General features: G+C 41.3%; 1 protein-coding gene across 3 annotated transcripts in view; it reads left to right on the plus strand.

Moving 5' to 3' along the window:
• Positions 1-4,990, plus strand: part of Phf6 (PHD finger protein 6) — a 40,582-nt gene extending 35,592 nt beyond the window's left edge. For 2 of the 3 annotated variants that reach the window (XM_075957174.1, XM_075957176.1), the window contains exons 10-11: positions 1,364-1,490; positions 1,814-4,990. In XM_075957174.1, the coding sequence (XP_075813289.1) occupies positions 1,364-1,490 (127 nt within the window). In that variant the 3' untranslated portion in view covers positions 1,814-4,990. Of the gene's footprint in view, positions 1-1,363; positions 1,626-1,813 lie in introns of those variants that run through there. The other variant, XM_075957175.1, reaches the window with a different exon arrangement.
• The last annotated feature ends 12,506 nt before the right edge of the window (positions 4,991-17,496 follow it).

Raw genomic sequence — 17,496 nt, forward strand, 5'->3', positions numbered from 1 at the left:
GCTATATTCTTAGCTTTCTCTTCTTTCCTTGTTTCTTTTCTTTACTTTTTTTTTGAGCCAGGGTATTACTAGGTTGTCTGCTCGGGCCTTGAACTTGCATTCCTCCTTCCACAACTAATTATCAAAAGCTACCTACATCATTTTCCCTTAAAAACTTCATGACTTTCAAATATACAGTCTAAGAAAAAAAAATCACTCCAGCAAGCACTTGCTTGTTTTCAATGGAAAGCTACATATACAAGGACTAACTCTGCCTTGGGCACTGCTGCCTTAATCATATAATTTAAGTATAGCACCATTAGGGGGACAATTGGAAATCACATGACCCTAGAAGTGGACAGGATCAGTTGTAGAGCATCCTGATTTACAGACTGAAGCTGATCAAACTCAGCTTTATTCCTGGTTTGTATGAAATGGAGTGAGAGAGAACCAAATAAAGTGGTAGTAGACAAATCCAGTTTGCAGCTGACAAGCTGTTCCAATGCCGTCTTAAAAGGGTCGGTGTTCTGAAATGAAAGGAAATTGGCAGGGCCAGTGTAGATGAAGGGACAGCCAAGTACAATGCAGGGAAACGACAGATTCCTAAAGAAGGCAAGGAGGATGCTCATGATGCAGAGGCACTGGAGGACCTTGAGGAAGGCTCTGTCATGAAATACAAGCAGAAAGTCACAGGGTGTAGAAAATGGATCTCTCTGTCTGTCTGCTCATTTTTCTTCTTTCACCATGTGGGTCCTGGGTATTAAACAAGGGCATCTGGAGGTCGGGGCAAGCACCTTTAATTATTCTTTGGCCAGAGAGATGGCTCAGTGGCTAAGAACACTTTTTGCTCTTTGAGGGAGGGGATCCAGTGTCTTTTTCCGGTTTCTGGATGCACATATATACAAAAAAACACAAAGTAAATATTTTTTAAAGCTATAGTTCTCAAAATGTGAATGTAAATTATGTAACTGAAGTAAATTTGTAACATTTCGTTAGTTCATTTGTTTACCTGAAAGTTGACTTTTGGGTTGTTTTAAAACAGGGTGTCACTCCGGAGCAGACCTCACCATTGAATAGCCCTCCAGAGTGTCTAGAAAAGTTTTTTTTTAAAAGAAATTTATTGCTTTTTTTCTATTTATTTGTTGGAGGCACATGTGTGGCATTGTCTATGCAAGTGGAGACCTTTGGGGAGGCCGTTGTCTCCTTCCAGCATGGGGCTTACCCTCAGGTGCCCTTCCCTGATGATGATGGATCTCATGGTACTAAGCGTGAATGAGGAAGCCCATAGTTTATAGGGGAACCAACCTCTGCTAGTGATGATTTCATTATACTCTCATCAACATTCGACAAAGGACTGTGAGATGTTTGTCTTTTGTCATTGTAGACTATATTGTAAAAACCATAGTGGAAATGATGAGCGAGATGAAGAAGATGAGGAGCGAGAGAGTAAAAGCCGGGGAAGATTAGCGATTGATCAGCAACTAACCCAGCAGCAGCTTAATGGAAACTAGGTATGGAAGTGGATTTGACGAGCTCTCTTGTGAGAATACCATGTACACTGAAACAGAAAGACAATGTGCAGCAAGAATTTTAATCCTATTGTATTGAGTTACGAGTGTAGTGCCAGAATGCTGAGGATTGTCTAGGCCTGCACAATTGTGTTTTTTTTAAGCTGGTCAGTTTTAGAAGCATAAACACAAGCTATCTACTTTATCAGTAAATATAGTCAGAATGTGAAATCAATAAGCTATCCCTATTTATTCCTCAATAATGTTATACTCGTTATATCACCTTAAGCATCATATTTTACAATGTTTTATCATCTTTTAAACAGGTTCCTGGGACAGAGAGAGTTAGAAAACTGAGAATAAGACATCTGTAACTCCTATGCTTTTTTGCTTTTCACTCTTTTCTAAATGAAAAAAAAAAGGGGGTTTGTAACTTTTTACTACCCCACTCTTAGATCCTTTATTGAACTGCCGGAAAAACCCCTTGTTTGTTTTCTGAGCCTCACTAGATGGCCGAATTTGACATATTGATATTATGTAGCTGTAGTTTGCAGTTTCTGGGAAGCAATCGAAACACTATTAATCATGTGTATACTGTCAGCAGTTAAAACAGACATCGGATGAAGTAAACTGTATTTCTGGACTGAACAAAGTTCTGCTACTTAGGATGTTTAAGTTTGTAGTGGATCCATGCTCAAAGGAAACCGGAAGCAAGTTGTACTTCACCATGCAAGCACGCCTCTGATGGCGACACCTGGTAACTTGTGAACCTTTTTTTTTCATACTCAAGCAATGGAAACTACAAATGAAAAGAACCTTCTTTTTATCTTGGCTTCCACAGCAAATGTTAAACGTTTCTTCCAAGAAGTGTGCTGAAGCCTTCCTTTCTAGAGTCGTTCTCACTGATCAGGCATGGACTCTGGGCAACTGGGGATGATAAGCTCCGAGCTCTAGCGCACCTTCCAAAATTCTCTTTTGTCAGTACACCTTTCTGTGTTGTACAGAGAACTTCTGGCAAAATAATCTTTGACAGCAGCCAATTAAACCTCTGTGAGATTAAAGAGGTTACCAATGCGCTAAGGACTTTGGACACCATGTCCAAAATGAGTTCCTGTCAAGTGCCCTGTTGTGTGGAACACTTCGCATCCTGGTCCAAAGTATATCAGGAGGTCTCCTGTGCTAACAGATTATAAAGAAAAAGAAAAAAGGCTTTGAGGAAAACAGTATTTATTTTTGATTTTGTGACCACTATTTTAGAAACTTTATTTAATGCTTTCAGTCATTGGTTTGCTTACATATTGAATAGGCTTTTGTGCCCTGCTTTCTTCTAGGGCTCGGAAGTGTTTCTTAATCACCAGGTTTTTAGAAAGGATTTCCACTGGTGTCTCTCGCTAGTGGCACTCTTCCACTTACCTGCTGAAGCACATTTATATATTTCTTTATGGCAAAACCAAAAAAATAGTTGTGGTCTGCCTAATATTACCTTAGCACCTCAGTATGAAAGGTAGGGATTCTGAGCTCTGAATTATTAGTTAACCTACCACAATGACCAGATTTGCAAATAACAACATACTAACTTGACTGTACATTGATCTTTTCTGCAGCTGGTTGAACAGCATTTTTAAATGTAACAGGTGGAAAATTACACTGTGCTTATTGACTGAATTTTTAAACTGCTAGTCCCTTAAGATCATGTTTGTTAAAATGTGTACTTACACATTTACTTAAATCAAGGGACTCGATGCTTGCTTTATTTTAACCATCTTTTATTGTTATTTTAGAAGGAAACTAGCTTTAGTAGTGGATTGCCTTGTACGTTTTTTTTTTTGCTCTTTTTTTTTTTGTGTGTGTGTGTGGTTTTTCGAGACAGGGTTTCTCTGTGGTTTTGGAACCTGTCCTGGAACTAGCTCTTGTAGCCCAGGCTGGTCTCGAACTCACAGAGATCCGCCTGCCTCTGCCTCCCGAGTGCTGGGATTAAAGGCGTGTGCCACCACCGCCGGGCTCCTTTTGCTCTTAATATGCCATGATGTGTATGTGATTAATTTTCAAGGTTCATCATGACTTGAAGTGCAAGGACAGATCTCAGTTTGTTTACCAAGCGATGTGACTTTTTCCAAAGGATCTGTACTTTATTTCCTTATAACAGCTTGAAAACATTATTTTTTAAATCACTGTGTCTAGGTAATTTTTACATTGTGTGCCATAGAACTTACCCATGGAGAAATAGAGCTCCTTCATTTTTGGACAACTACTGTAATGAATTTTTTAAGAAAAATGGAAGGTGCCAGGGGTAATTATGGCCAGTCAATAATTATATACAGGACTTCAAATACTATAGCTGTCAGTTGATGGATTTGATATGTAGTAAATGTATGACTTTGTATGGGTTTCTTAGCCCTTTCTCTGCCACTAGCAACCAGAAAAGCACTTTACCTTTTGGTTGGTTAGATAAGTGGCTGACTACCTGTTTTTCTCACTGTGGTGTGATTGGCTAAATAACCTTCATTTAAAACTGAAGTCACATTAAAAACTCATGTTTGGGTGTAAACTTCCAATATTTTGATTCTTTGTTTCTGTTTTCATTCTATGCTGAGTAAAAGTGCCTTACAATGTAAAAATTGTACAGTACTTGTGTTCCCAAGTAGCATCTTCATCACCTGGCTAGTAATTACATTGTGGTATTAATATTTAGATAAATGGACCTCAGCAGTGTATTTACTGTACATCTCTTAAGTCCTTAACTGTAGTTTTAATAAGCATGACATTATTTGGTAAATATATGGCATTTACATCATTTCCAAAAATACTGCCATGGCTGTCTTATGCGTATTTTAGCCTGAAATTTTGATGCGTCTTTTTTCCTGTTTTTTCTTTGTTTTATTCTTTTTTGTCATTATTAATATTAAAACGTGTAATCTTTGCAAGCGTATATTGAAGATTATTCTGGTGCGTTTATTGCCTTACCAGAAACGTTAGTAGGAAATGTTCTTTAGAGTAGAAGGGTAGACTTGAGTTTCTATACTTTAATAAGTTCCTGGGGGGAGGGGGTGTTTTACTTTCATCTCATTGTTTAAAAACCCACACCTGAAGTAAATTTCATTTCAAGGATCAGCAGTTTCAAACTTGAGGTGGTACTTGTTCAGTATATACTACTCAAGATACTAACAGAACAACGTGATCTATACATCTGCTATTGAATCGAATCTATGTACTTGAACAAATGTGTGAATCTCAAATATCTCAAAGCAAAAGTGTTGTAGAATGTTGTTGCTTTTTGAAAAAGCACTGAAGTTAGACCAAGGCACAGTTTTGTTTTAACAGACATTTAAGTTAATTGTAAAGATAAGGAATGCTTCATGGGTCAAAAATCAAACATTCCTCACATGTTATGTATATTTTGTTCCTGTTATATTGGCTTTATTTTCAAAATTGTAGTTCGTAGTATTAGTTTCCTTTTATTGGTATTCTTGCATATCCGTTCAATAAATAAGTTCTGAATTTCAGATCTGTGTGTTTTTTTGTAAGAGCGTGTATCCACGGTTGTTTGGTAATAACAGTAGTGCTTTCTTTGTTTGTTCACTCTCACTTTACTCCAAGTGAAATACAAAAATGTAGGATGTTTAATCGTTTGAAGATAAACCAATATAGGAGGAGGGCTAGAGAGGGAGTTCAGTGGTTGGGATCGGCCAGCATACTCTCATCCCTGAGTTCAGTCCCCTGGTGTGATGCATACCTCAAAAGCAGTTGGACTGGAAGAGTCTGGTTGAAAATGAATGTGAACAGTTTGGAGTTTGACAATATAAAGATGGCATCATGCAGAGGAACAGCAACCTTTTAAAGACAATAGAGTCGCATTCTGTCTTGGTCCTTCTAATACATGGTTCAGATCCCCAATACAAGTCCGCTGCCACCAAGTCAGTTTGTAAACTCTGCAAATGAACACATCAAAACACCCAGTACAGATTAGCTGACAAGTAATGGTTATTCAGCTATTCCACCTGCTTACTGCTGGAACTTTGCTCGTGTGTTGTGCTTGATCCTACCCAGGTCAGGAATCAAAGCTTCAATTCATGGACTGTATGTCTCCCATATGTAGTTTCTAACCCTGCATTCTTATGGAGAGAGAGCTGGAACGTACAATGATGTGCTTTTCTACAAATGCTACCTACTGGTTCCTGGCACAAGTTTGTCTCTATGTATTTAAAATCCATGATTAAGTCTCATCTAAATGACTAATAAAATACGGAAATGAAGAGCTATATGGGTTTTTTTTTTTGCTAATACAACTGTTGACAACTTGCTTATTGTTTCCATCTGCAGTTCCTAGCAATTGCTAAAGGTCATATTGAAGCCCTAGTACTATTTCCTAGGAAAATTCAATAACCAGGCCATTTATTTAGAGATAAGGTATCATATAGCACAGGTTGACCTGTGATCTCCTCATTCTTCTGCCTCCACTTCCCAAGTGCTAGTATTACAGGTGTGCACAGTCATGCCTAGTATACCTACCAGGTCTACCAGGCCCATCTTTTTTAAAAAGGATGTGTGTGTGTGTGTGTGTGTGTGTGTGTGTGTGTGTGTGTGTGTACGTGCGCGCACATACACACGTGGGAGAAAAAAAAAGATGTTCCACTCCTTAAGAAGACCAGAAAACAATTTTGTCATGTGCTGGGGACCAGGTCTACCCTTTATTAAAGATGCCAAAACAAAACCTCCTATTTGTATATTAAGTGTCTAGTTGTGAAGGCAAGTGCTAGTTTCTGTATCACCTAACTGCCTTGTTTGGATGAGGATTCAAGTGGACATTAACAATAGACAACACAAATATATGGTTGACTTTATTGTCAAGTAACTATCGCTTGGGAAAAGTTACATTTGAAAATGTTACTATGGGAGGTGTGTTGCCCATTAGATGAGCGTAGTGAAGCCAGCCAGGCCTGACATTTTGTGAAGACAGCAGAGAGCCACGCATGGTGTCACACACCTTTAGTCCCAGCAGTAGCAGTTGGGAGGCAGAGACAGGAGGGCCTTGTGGACCTCTGTGAATTCAAGGCCAGCCTGGTCTACAAAGCTACATAGTGAGATGTAGCCTCCTATAGAGAGGGAGAGAGGCTGAGGGCAAAGTGGCTCATAAACATAATCCCAGCACTGGGGGGGGGGCAGGATGATCACACATTTTAGAGCCAACTTGAACTACCTGGTGAGACCCAGTCTCAAAAATAAACAGTGGTGCACATCTGTAATTCCAGCACTTGGGGGATCAGGAGTGTAAGACCACCCTCATCTACCTAGCAAGTTCAATACTTGCCTGGGCTACTTAAGAATTTGTCTCAGAAAAGAGAACACATCACAAACTTCCAAATTATGCCTTTGCCTTCTTCTGTGACTGTGTTATGATGCTAGCGGGGAGATAGGGAAAATGAAAGCCAGATGGATAAGGCCCTAGGTAGGTGTATTGTATGACTGATAATACTTGAATAAAGCGATGTGAGAACAGTAGGACTGTTTAAGGAGCCTGTTAGAACCTGTCTTGAGAGAAGAGAGAGAGAGAGAACTGTGATGTGGTGGGTAATCTTGGAAACAAGACCTGTTACTAGGTATTAAGAGTTAGGAATATCGAGGCAGAAATAATGTAACATGGATGCTGGGTTTCAAGATGTTCTTTTGTTTTCCTGTAGAGTGATTTCTCCAGAAGGGTGAAGTGCTTCCACATATTTTAGAAATCAGAACCACTTAGGATTTTGAAATTATTTATAAGAGTAATCTAAGGACTGGAGAGATGGCTTAGCAGTTGAATTTATACATTGAACAGCTCAACCACCTCAAATCCTAGTTCTAGGGGACCCAGCACCCTCTTCTGGCCTTCTTGGGCACCTGTACTCATGCACACATACCCACATATAGATGCACACATATGCATATAATCAAAAATAGAAGTAAATCTTATGGAACATTAGTTGAAGATGTGTTACATTTGTTTATGCTGTGGAACATTTGTTTAATGATGTAAAGATGTGTTGCATTCTTTTATGTTGCATTTGTGAAGCTGTGTTACTTTGCCTTGCCATATCTAAAGCACCCAATTGGCCTACTAAAGAGCTGATTGGCCAATAGCTAGGCAGAAGAAAGCAAAGATGGGGCTGGCAGGCAGAGAAAATAGGAGAAATCTGGGAAGAGAAGATAGGAAGAGCAACAAAGGGAAGAGAGGACGACAAGGGCCAGCAACACAGCCAGCCGAACGGAATAAGAAGGAAAGAAAAGATATGCAGGAATAGAAAAAGGTAAAAGCCCAGAGGCAAAAGGTAGAGGGGATAATTTAAGAAAAACTGGCGAGAAATGAGCCAAGGTAAGGCTGGGCATTCATAAGTAAGAATAAGCCTCTGTGTATTTGGGAACTGTGTGGCAGCCCCCTCAAAAGAACAAAGGTTTTTTTTTTTAAAAAAAAGAACAAAACAAAACAGAAAAAAACTAACCACCAACAATGTCTTTTGGTTTGATTTTTGAGATGGGTTTCTCTGTATAACAGTCCTGGCTGTCCTGGAACTCACTCTGTAGACCAGGCTGACCTGGAACTCACAGAGATCCCTGAGTGCTGGGATTAAAGGCGTGTGTCACAACCACCAGATAGAAATAAATCTTTTGTAACAGTTATCTGTAGAGACTGGAGAAATGGCTCAGGAGTTAATGCTTGCTGCCCTTACAGAGGACCCAAGTTCAGTTCTCAGCACCCATGTTGGGCAGCTAACAACCACCTGTAAAGTCCAGCTCCAAGAAATTCCACCCCTCTTCTGGACTCCTCAGACACTTGCAGCCATGCGTGTACACACACACACACACAATTTTTTAAAAGTAATCTAGGGTCTGGAGAGATGGCTTGCAGAGGGACTGGGATCAGTTCTGAGAATCCATACCCTATGGCTCACAATCTTCTGTAAATCCAGCTCCAGGGAATCCAATGGTTTTTTATGGCCTCTGCAGGCACCCACAAGCGCGTGCATGTACGTACCCACATAATTAAAAACAGAAAAAGTAATCTATAGCCTTAAAATGGAGCAAATTCTTGATATATGCTTAGTGGTGATGAACCATGAAAACATGCTTAAAGAAGCCAGATACCAGCTGGGCAGTGATGGCACACACCTTTAAATCCCAGCACTCAGGAGGCAGAGGCAGGTGGATCTCTTGAATTCGAGGTCAGCCTGGTCTACAGAGTTTCAGCACAGCCAGAGCTACACAGAGAAACCCTGTCTCAACAACAAAAAGAAGCCAGACACAATAGGTCACATTCACAAATGGTATGACTCAATTTATATGAAGTTCTCAGAAAGTCAAAGGTAAAAGGTAGATTATTATTGGTTGCCAGTGGCTACAGAGATGGGGCAGTTGAGGGACTATTAATAGGTGGTTATCTTTTGGCAGTGACAAGTGTCTTAAATAAGATAATATTGGTGATTGTATGACCTTACAAATATGCTGAAGTTATGAATAACACACTTTATATTTTTCAATTAATTTCTTTTTCAGATTATAATAATTTTATCATGTTCCCCTTTCCTTTCCTCTCTTTGTTCCCTTTCAAATTCATGGCGTCTTTTTTCATTAATTGTTACATGCATATGTGTGTCTCCTTCTGTATGTTAGCCATATGGATATTTCAGGGCTGAGCACTGGGTAACCAGTTGGCACTCTTCCCTGAGGAAGACTGTTTCTCCTGCTCTCAGCACTCCTGAGTTGCCTATGGTTCTCTGGGTAGCGTTGAGGCCTATTGGGCTTTCCCCCTTCCATGTTAGCAGGTCTATTGTCATTGTCCTTGTTTAGCTGATGTTCCTACTGGTGAGACTTCTAGTGTAGCTTCTGACATTACTAGAAGACACACTCACATAGCACACTCCCCGATCCTCTGGCTCTTAGAACCTTTCCAGCCCTCTTCTGAAGTCATCTCTGAACCTTAGCGGTGAGTGAATGAACACACTTTTCAAAAGGAATTTTATGTTGTCTGCCTTTTATCTAAGCATTTTACAAAACTAAAGCTGGGAATGATATCACGTGAGTATAGTCCCTAGCACTTGCCTTACCCAGGAGGACAATTTGGGCTACCTGAGACCTCTCTTTTTTTTAAAATATTTATATATTTATTTATTATGTATACAATATTCTGTCTATGTGTATGCCTGCACACCAGAAGAGGGCACCAGACCCATTACAGATGGTTGTGAGCCACCATGTGGTTGCTGGGAATTGAACTCAGGACCTTTGGAAGAGCAGACAATGCTCTTAACCACTGAGCCATCTCTCCAGCCCCCTACTTGAGACACCTCTCCCTCTCTCTTCTCTCTCTCCTCTCTCCTCTCTCCTCTCTCTCTCTCTCTCTCTCTCTCTCTCTCTCTCTCTCTCTCTCTCTTCCCCTCTCTTTCTCTCTCTCCACCACAAATAACAACAACATAACCAAATTTAATGTGTTGTCATTATACACATTTAAAATACAGAAAGGTATATGAAGCCGAATTTGAAATCTCCCGTTTCTGCTCAACTGAGTCTCCAAAATTATTGCATACTTTGTACATGCTTTTATACAGATACAAGATATACCCCCACTCACTCTCTCTAACTTAGGGTTTTTATTGACTGGCAACTCTTATAAAGAAAAACATTTAATTGGGTAGATTACAGTTTCAGAGGTTTAGTTCATTATCATGGCAGGACATGGCGACATGCAGGCAGACCTGGTCTGGAGAAGAAGCTGACAGTCTTGATCCACAGGCAACAGGAAATGAACTGTGACACTGGGCATAGCTTGAGCATAGGAGACCTCAACGTTCACCCTGACAGTGACACACTTCCTCCACCAAGGCCACACCTCTTAACAGTGCCACTCCCTTTAGGGGCCATTTTTTTCAAAGCACCCCTAACCTCCCTCCCCCATGTGTGTCTAAAGACCTTTAGGTGCATGGGAAGGCCAGAGATCAACATGAAGTGTACTCTTCAATTGTCATATACCTTACTTTTTGGAGATGGGATGTTCCACTGAACTTGGAGTCCACTGACTCTGTTGTAATAGGAACACAGGGCTGCGTCCCCAGCACCCCGGCCGCCTGCTCGGCTAGCTTATGCCCCGAAATAACAACACACAAACTGTATTCATTTAAACACTGCTTGGCCCATTTCTATCTAGCCTCTTCTAGGCTAATTCTCACATATTAATTTAGCCCATTTCTAATCATCTGTGTAGCACCGCTAGGTGCGCTTACTGGGAAGATTCTAGCCTACGTCCATCCTGGGTCGGAGCTTCATCGCGTGTGCCTCAGAGAGCAGAGCTATCACGTCTACCCAGGAGAGGGGAGCATGGCATCTCTGAGCTTACTTCCTCTTCCTCCCAGCATTCTGTTCTGTTTACTCCTCCCACCTATGTTTTAACCTATCAGGGACAATCAGTTTCTTTATTGCTTAACCAATGAAATCAACAGATTGATATATGACACTCCCACATCATGACTCGGCTGCTTTGGCTGGCCACAGAGCTCAGGGATCTGCCTGGCTGCCTCCTCATGTTAGGATTACAGCTGTGCACCACACCTGCCATTTTGTGTGGGTTTGGGGGATCTTAACTCTGCCTCACACGTGTGCACACAGCAAGTGTTTTGTCAGCTGAGCCATTTCCCCAGCCCCAGTTTTTTTGAACATGAATAGGATCACACTTATTAATGTTGAAATGCTACTCAATTCTGTACCTTGCCTTTTGCACTTCAGCACATACAATGTCAGCACATGTAGTTTCTCATGTTCTTCTTAGCGGCCCTATTTGAAGGTGTGGATGAACTAGATTTTTTTTCTACCTAGTCTTACGTGCACCATTACATTTTTAGGCAAGTAATGTCTTAAGCTGAGTTTCCAGATGTGGAGCTATGTATGTTTCGTGGTGTGATAAGAATTGCTATCCAAAAATTCCATGCCATTTAAAAGGTTAAGTTTACCTGCTTCTCCACTTTAGAAGGATACAGGCAACCATAATGGCTCAAACCTATAAGGTGAGACAGGAGGATTGTCATCAGTTTGAGGCTATCCCTGGCTACCTAGTGAGTTCTAGCCAGCCATGGCTATAATATGAGACACTGTCTCAAAAAAAGGGGGGTGCTAAAATTGGGGGAAAAGCATGGTATAGTTCTTTTTTCAAAAATACATTACATGGGTTTTAGATTTTACTGTGAAGGCCAAAGAGACAATATCTCAGTAATACATGAATATGAATTGTCCTTGGGAAACCTGGCACTGTTTCATTTACAAAAGAATTCAAAGGTTTTATCCTGGCTGGGAATGATGACTCACCCCAGAAATTTCAGCATTTGGGAGGTGGAAGCAAGGAGAATCAGGAGTTCAAGGTCAGCTATAGAGCTTGTTCAAGGGCAGCCTAGGCTACTGTGGGACCTTGTCCCCACTCCCCCTAACCCCAACACACATTGATTTTCTGCTTACTAACTATGCTGGTCAGTCGTTTCCCTTTCACTGGATTTCTGAAGAGTCTAGTGTTTCCAGTTAGGCCTGCTTCTCTACTCAGGGTCATATTTGCTTTAGTTCCATGGCTTGACAAGGCCATACTCGTTTATTGAAGAACTCCCATAGCCTTTCTTCCTGTTGTGTGGTGGCTCTTATCCCCACAGTTATGACTGCGTCTAACAGCTGGTCAGCTTTGTGAAAAAAAGAAAGCATCATCTGAACTTCTAACTTCAGCTGCTTGTTTTGGCTTTGCATAAATACAGTCTAAGACTAGCCAGGAAATGAGCTTTTGTTTTGTTTGCTAAAAATGATTTTTTTATGTAGCAGGAGCAAGCAATTTCAATTTAGCAATGTTTACATGGCTGAAAAGAAATTATTAGTTAAAAGAAAACCCAGACAAACAGGGACCCATTATGCTGGCTAGCCAGCATGAAAGTGTCTAAATGAATACAGTCAAGGGTGAATCAACACGGCTTTTTTTCTAATTCCTCATTGCATTTTATGCTAATTGGTACTATAACATTAGTGAAACATGAAATTTTTTTCAAATGTTAAAACATTATAAAAATAAGGTTTGGTGCCAGGCAGTGGTGGTGCACGCCTTTAATCCCAGCGCTTGGGAGGTAGAGACAGGTGGATCTTGAGTTCGAGGCCAGCCTGGTCTACAAAGTGAGTTCCAGGACAGGCTCCAAAGCTACAGCAAAACCCTGTCTCAAAAAACATAAATAAATAAATAGGTTTGTTGTTTTACTAGTAAGCCAGCCTTTGATCATGCTTCTGCTTAGTTGATCTTTGCCAGTTTGTTAAATAAGGGAGGCAACAAAATCAAATGACTTCATGAGAGCACTTTTTGTAACCTAGAACTTCAGTAGTTGTGGGGCCCGCAACCATTTACCTTTCAGAGGTAAGCCAGACAATTGAATACAAAGACTTATTCTCAAATGTTCCTGATCCTTAAACCCCAATAAGCTTATGTTCTCTAGTTAATGTTGATTTATTAGCACCTAGAAACAGTGGTCCATTGGAACCTGGTTTCATGTGGTTTTGATTACAGAGCACGCACACAGGAAGATACATGGTTTAGAAAAATACTAATCAGAGAGTTGGAGTATGTGTGATAGAGAGAGAGAATTGGAAGTGTATGTATGTGCACGCACACACATGCACGTGCACACACACTTTCCAAGACAACATATATGGAGGTCAGAGAACAACCTTGGGTGTCAGTCTTTGCCTTGTGCCTTCTTTGCTGCTAGATACCCCAGGATAGCTGGCCTGTGGGTTTCCAGACCACCCCTTATCTCTACTTCATAGCTCATTGTTGAAACACTGAAATTCCAGACTTTACGTAGGTTCCTGGGATTTAAACTCTGTTTCTTGTGCTTGCACGCAAGTGATTTATCCACTGAGTCATCTCCCCAGGCCTCCAAAGTGGCCTTTTGTTTTTTTGAGACAGAGTCTCACTATTACAGTCCTGGCTGTCCTGGAATATGCTCTGTAGACCAGACAGGCCTCAAACTCATAGGTATCTGCTTGCTTCTGCCTCCCAAGTACTGGGATTAAAGGTGTGTATCCCTATGCCAGGCTTAATGTTATTTTTAAATACAACATTCTTTGTAGGCATGTCTTAAAAGAATTGTTCTTTTTGTTTGTTTGTTTGTTTGTTTTTCGAGACATGGTTTCTCTGTGGTTTTGGAGCCTGTCCTGGAACTAGCTCTTGTAGACGAGGCTGGTCTCAAACTCACAGAGATCCGCCTGCCTCTGCCTCCCAAGTGCTGGGATTAAAGGCGTGCGCCACCACAGCCCGGCTCAAACGAATTGTTCTTAAGCATTTCAACCTATCATATGTACCCTAATAACTTAGGAGAGCTATTGTGTGGCATTTTACTCTTTTTGGTTTTTTGAGGGGCCCACCACCCAGCTCCCAAATAAATCTCACACAGAGACTTAGTCTTAATTATAAATAACCAGCTTCTTTCTAGCCAGCTTTTCTTATCTTAAATTATACTGACTACCTCTTCCCTCTGGGCTTTTATCTTTCTTTCTTCTGTATATCTTACTTTCCTTCTTACTCCATGGCTGACTAGGTGGCTGAGTGGCTCATTGCTCTCTTCATTCTCGGGTCTCCTTCTATTTTTTCTCTCTTCCTGTCAGCCCCACCTATCCTTGCTCCTGCCTCACTATTGGCTATTCATCTCTTTATGAGGACCATCCGGCATTTTTAGACAGGCACAGTAACACAGCTTCACAGAGTTAAACAAATGCAGCGTAAACAAAAGTCACATACTTGAACATAATATTCCCCAACAACGAGCTAACCAGAATATTGGGGGTATGAGGATAAAATGTCGAACAAGACAGTTTGTGTCTAAAGCTAATGACAGAGCTCAATTGGTAGGGTGCTTGCATATGCATGAACTCTCAGGTTTCATTCCCAGGACTTCATAAACCAGGCATGGTGCTGTGCTGCCTACCTATAATCCTAGCATGGAGGAGGTGCATGCAGGAGGGTCAGAAGTTCAAGATTATCCTCTGCTACAGTTCCATGACTGTGATGGAGATGGCAAGTTGCCACAAAATAGTAGTGGCATTATTTATTTATTTAGGCTTATTAGTTTTTTTGAGACAGGGTTTCTCACTTTATCCCTGGCTGTCCTGGAACTAAAGCAGTTTTGTATACAAAGCACGATGCTGGGGGCTGGAGAGATGACTCAGGTTAAAAAGTATTAGTGCTCTTAGAGAAGACCTGGATTCAGTTCCAAAACCCACATCAGGCAGCTCAGAACCACCTGTAACTTGGGTTCCAGGGGAGCTGTCTCCCTCTTCTGCCCATTGTGGGCACCTGCACACACCTGGCACACATGCAGACAAGCAGACATATGCACACATAAAGATAAATCTTATTTGAAAAGCGTGTTGCTTAGGAAGAAGGCCCGACATATTTCCTTTCTCCCTGAGGAACAGGCAGGTAGGAGGGTAAGTCTACAGACTGCCTCTGCTGTGAACTTTGGAACACTTCAATAACAATTCCAATCCAGAAATTGGAAATGTAGCCAGGAGCTCATAGATCACCTCCTAGAAAGATCAACACAAAACCTGAAATAGTCTCTTTGTTATCCATTTATTTGAGTTTTTCCTGGAAACTCTCACTTTGATTTTCATTCCTTTAAGACAGCTCCACTCCTTTTCTGACCTTTTTCCTTCCCCCTACCCTAATGTCCCATGATTGTGTCGTTTAGTCTTCTGCCACTATAAGACACTACTTAGCTTGGCATGATAGTGCACACCTGTGTAAGCTTAGCGTTTGCCAGTGTTGGAAGGCAGAGGGAAGATGATCAGGCCTTAAAGGTCATCCTTGGCTACATAGTGAGTTGGAGGCCAACCTGTGCTATATAACCCTTTATCTAAAGAAACAAGGGAGGTGAAGGAGGAAGTCTGTGGAGATCAGTGGGTAAAGTGCCTGATGCGTAAGAATGGCGATTCAAGTTTGGATCCCCCAGCACACATGTCAAAGGTAGCTAGGTATAGATGTGCATGCATCTAATCCCAATGCTGGGGCATGGAGCTACAGACTGAGTCAGCAACTCCGTCTCAAATAAGGTGGAGAGCATTAAGTAAAGATGCTGGACATGGATTCATCTCTAGGCTCAATGCACATATGCATGAGTGAGTATACACAAACATACCATGTAACACACACACACACACACACACACACACACACACACACACACGCACGCACGTGAAAGAAAAAGGAGGGGCAGGAAAGATGGCTCAGTTGGTAAAGCGCTGCTCGTGAAAGCAGGAGGTCCTGAGTTTTTTTTCCCGGCACCCACATAGAAAGCTATGTATGGTTGTCATGTGCTTGCAATCTCAGCTCTGGAAAAGCAAGATAGGAGAATCTCTAGGGCTTGCTGGTTGAATCAGTAAGCTCCAGGTCCAGTGAGGCACCCTGTTTCAAGAAACCAGCTGGAGAATGACAGGGGGAGACCCCCAACACTGACCTCTGGCCTTCCCGAGCACATGCACACACATGAACATCTATGCATGCATGTGCCCCTTCCCCAAACACACACCATGAAAAAGGAGTTATTTGTGCTGTCAGATTTGGAACTTCCAGGGCAAGATGGGTGGTGCATTCCTTTGGGTCTCTAATGAGGCCTTCCATGACAAGAGCACATAAAACTGCTCCTGTCATACACTGGCACACTCCAGTAACCTCTAGCCCACTCCTTAAAGGTTCCACAGCCTCCTAATAGCACTATCTGGTGAACGAGCTTCAACCAGCAAGTTCTAGAAAGTCTTCTCCCGTGCTTCTGACCATACCTAGTTTTTATGTGTGCCTCTGGGAGACACTAGCTCAGACTATAGCACGGAGAGGTCCCAGTCTCCGCCATGCTATATTCTCAGCATCACCTGTGTGCTCCACACAGGTATCCATTATTCAGAGAAGCCCCACTCTCTCAGCTACTCTAATGGACATTTCTAGCCAAGGTGATATCTACTTAAGCATGAGTTCCAAACTAAATGCTCCTGACCTGAGCTCTTGCTGTCTGCTAGCTGATTGTTTCCATCTCCAACTCCATCTGCTCCTAAGTTTCTCAGACTCTGTCCCTCTGTCTTTTAGATCCATCCTCTCTTCTTTTTTATATCCATCCATCCGATCTATTTATTACATGTGTGTTAATATGTGGGCTTGCATGTGCCATGGCATGTGTTCAGAGGTCAAAGTGTTATAGGAGGCTACTTGATTGCTCTCTGCTGCTCAACCCCACACAGAAACTGTATTAATTAAATCACTGCTTGGCCCATTAGCTCTAGCTTTTTATTGGCTAGGTCTTACATCTTAATTTAACCCATTTTTATTAATCTGTGTATTGCCACGTGGCTGTGGCTTACCAGCAAGGTTCCATCTGGCTTATGTCTCTGATGGGGCTACATGGCTTCGCCTTGACTCTGCCTACTCTCTCTATATCTCTTTCAGCATGACTTTACTCTGTTCAACCATTAGCCAATAGCAGCTTCTTTATTAACCAATGGCAATAAAACATATTCACAGCATACATCGCCTCCCACATCACCTACCCTTTTCTGTCTAAATAAAAAGGGAGATTTAACTTTAACATAGCAAGATTACATATAACAAAACAGGTATCAAGCAAGAATTAAAGTTACAATATTAATATCTACTTTATCTTTTATCATAACTAAGGAAAACCATAATTATAACTATCCAATCTTCAATTCCATCAAATATAATATTACATAAGTAAACAGGAAGTGCATTGTAAGCAACTTCCAAAATTCTAGAATTGACAGAGACATCTTCTGCCTGGACAGTCACCCAAAGTTCTTCTGTAATGTTGGATCATTCATCTTCAGCCTGCAGGCCCATAGTATCTGGTAGACTTCTCCATGAAGCAGAAAAATTTCAAAGACAGTTCTGCCTATGTTGGCAGTTTGTCAATCACTTTCATCTGTGCCCTGCAGAATGTCTGGCAGTCTCTTACATGAAGCA

Source organism: Microtus pennsylvanicus, chromosome X, assembly GCF_037038515.1.
Source record: "Microtus pennsylvanicus isolate mMicPen1 chromosome X, mMicPen1.hap1, whole genome shotgun sequence".
Taxonomy (NCBI): domain Eukaryota; kingdom Metazoa; phylum Chordata; class Mammalia; order Rodentia; family Cricetidae; genus Microtus; species Microtus pennsylvanicus.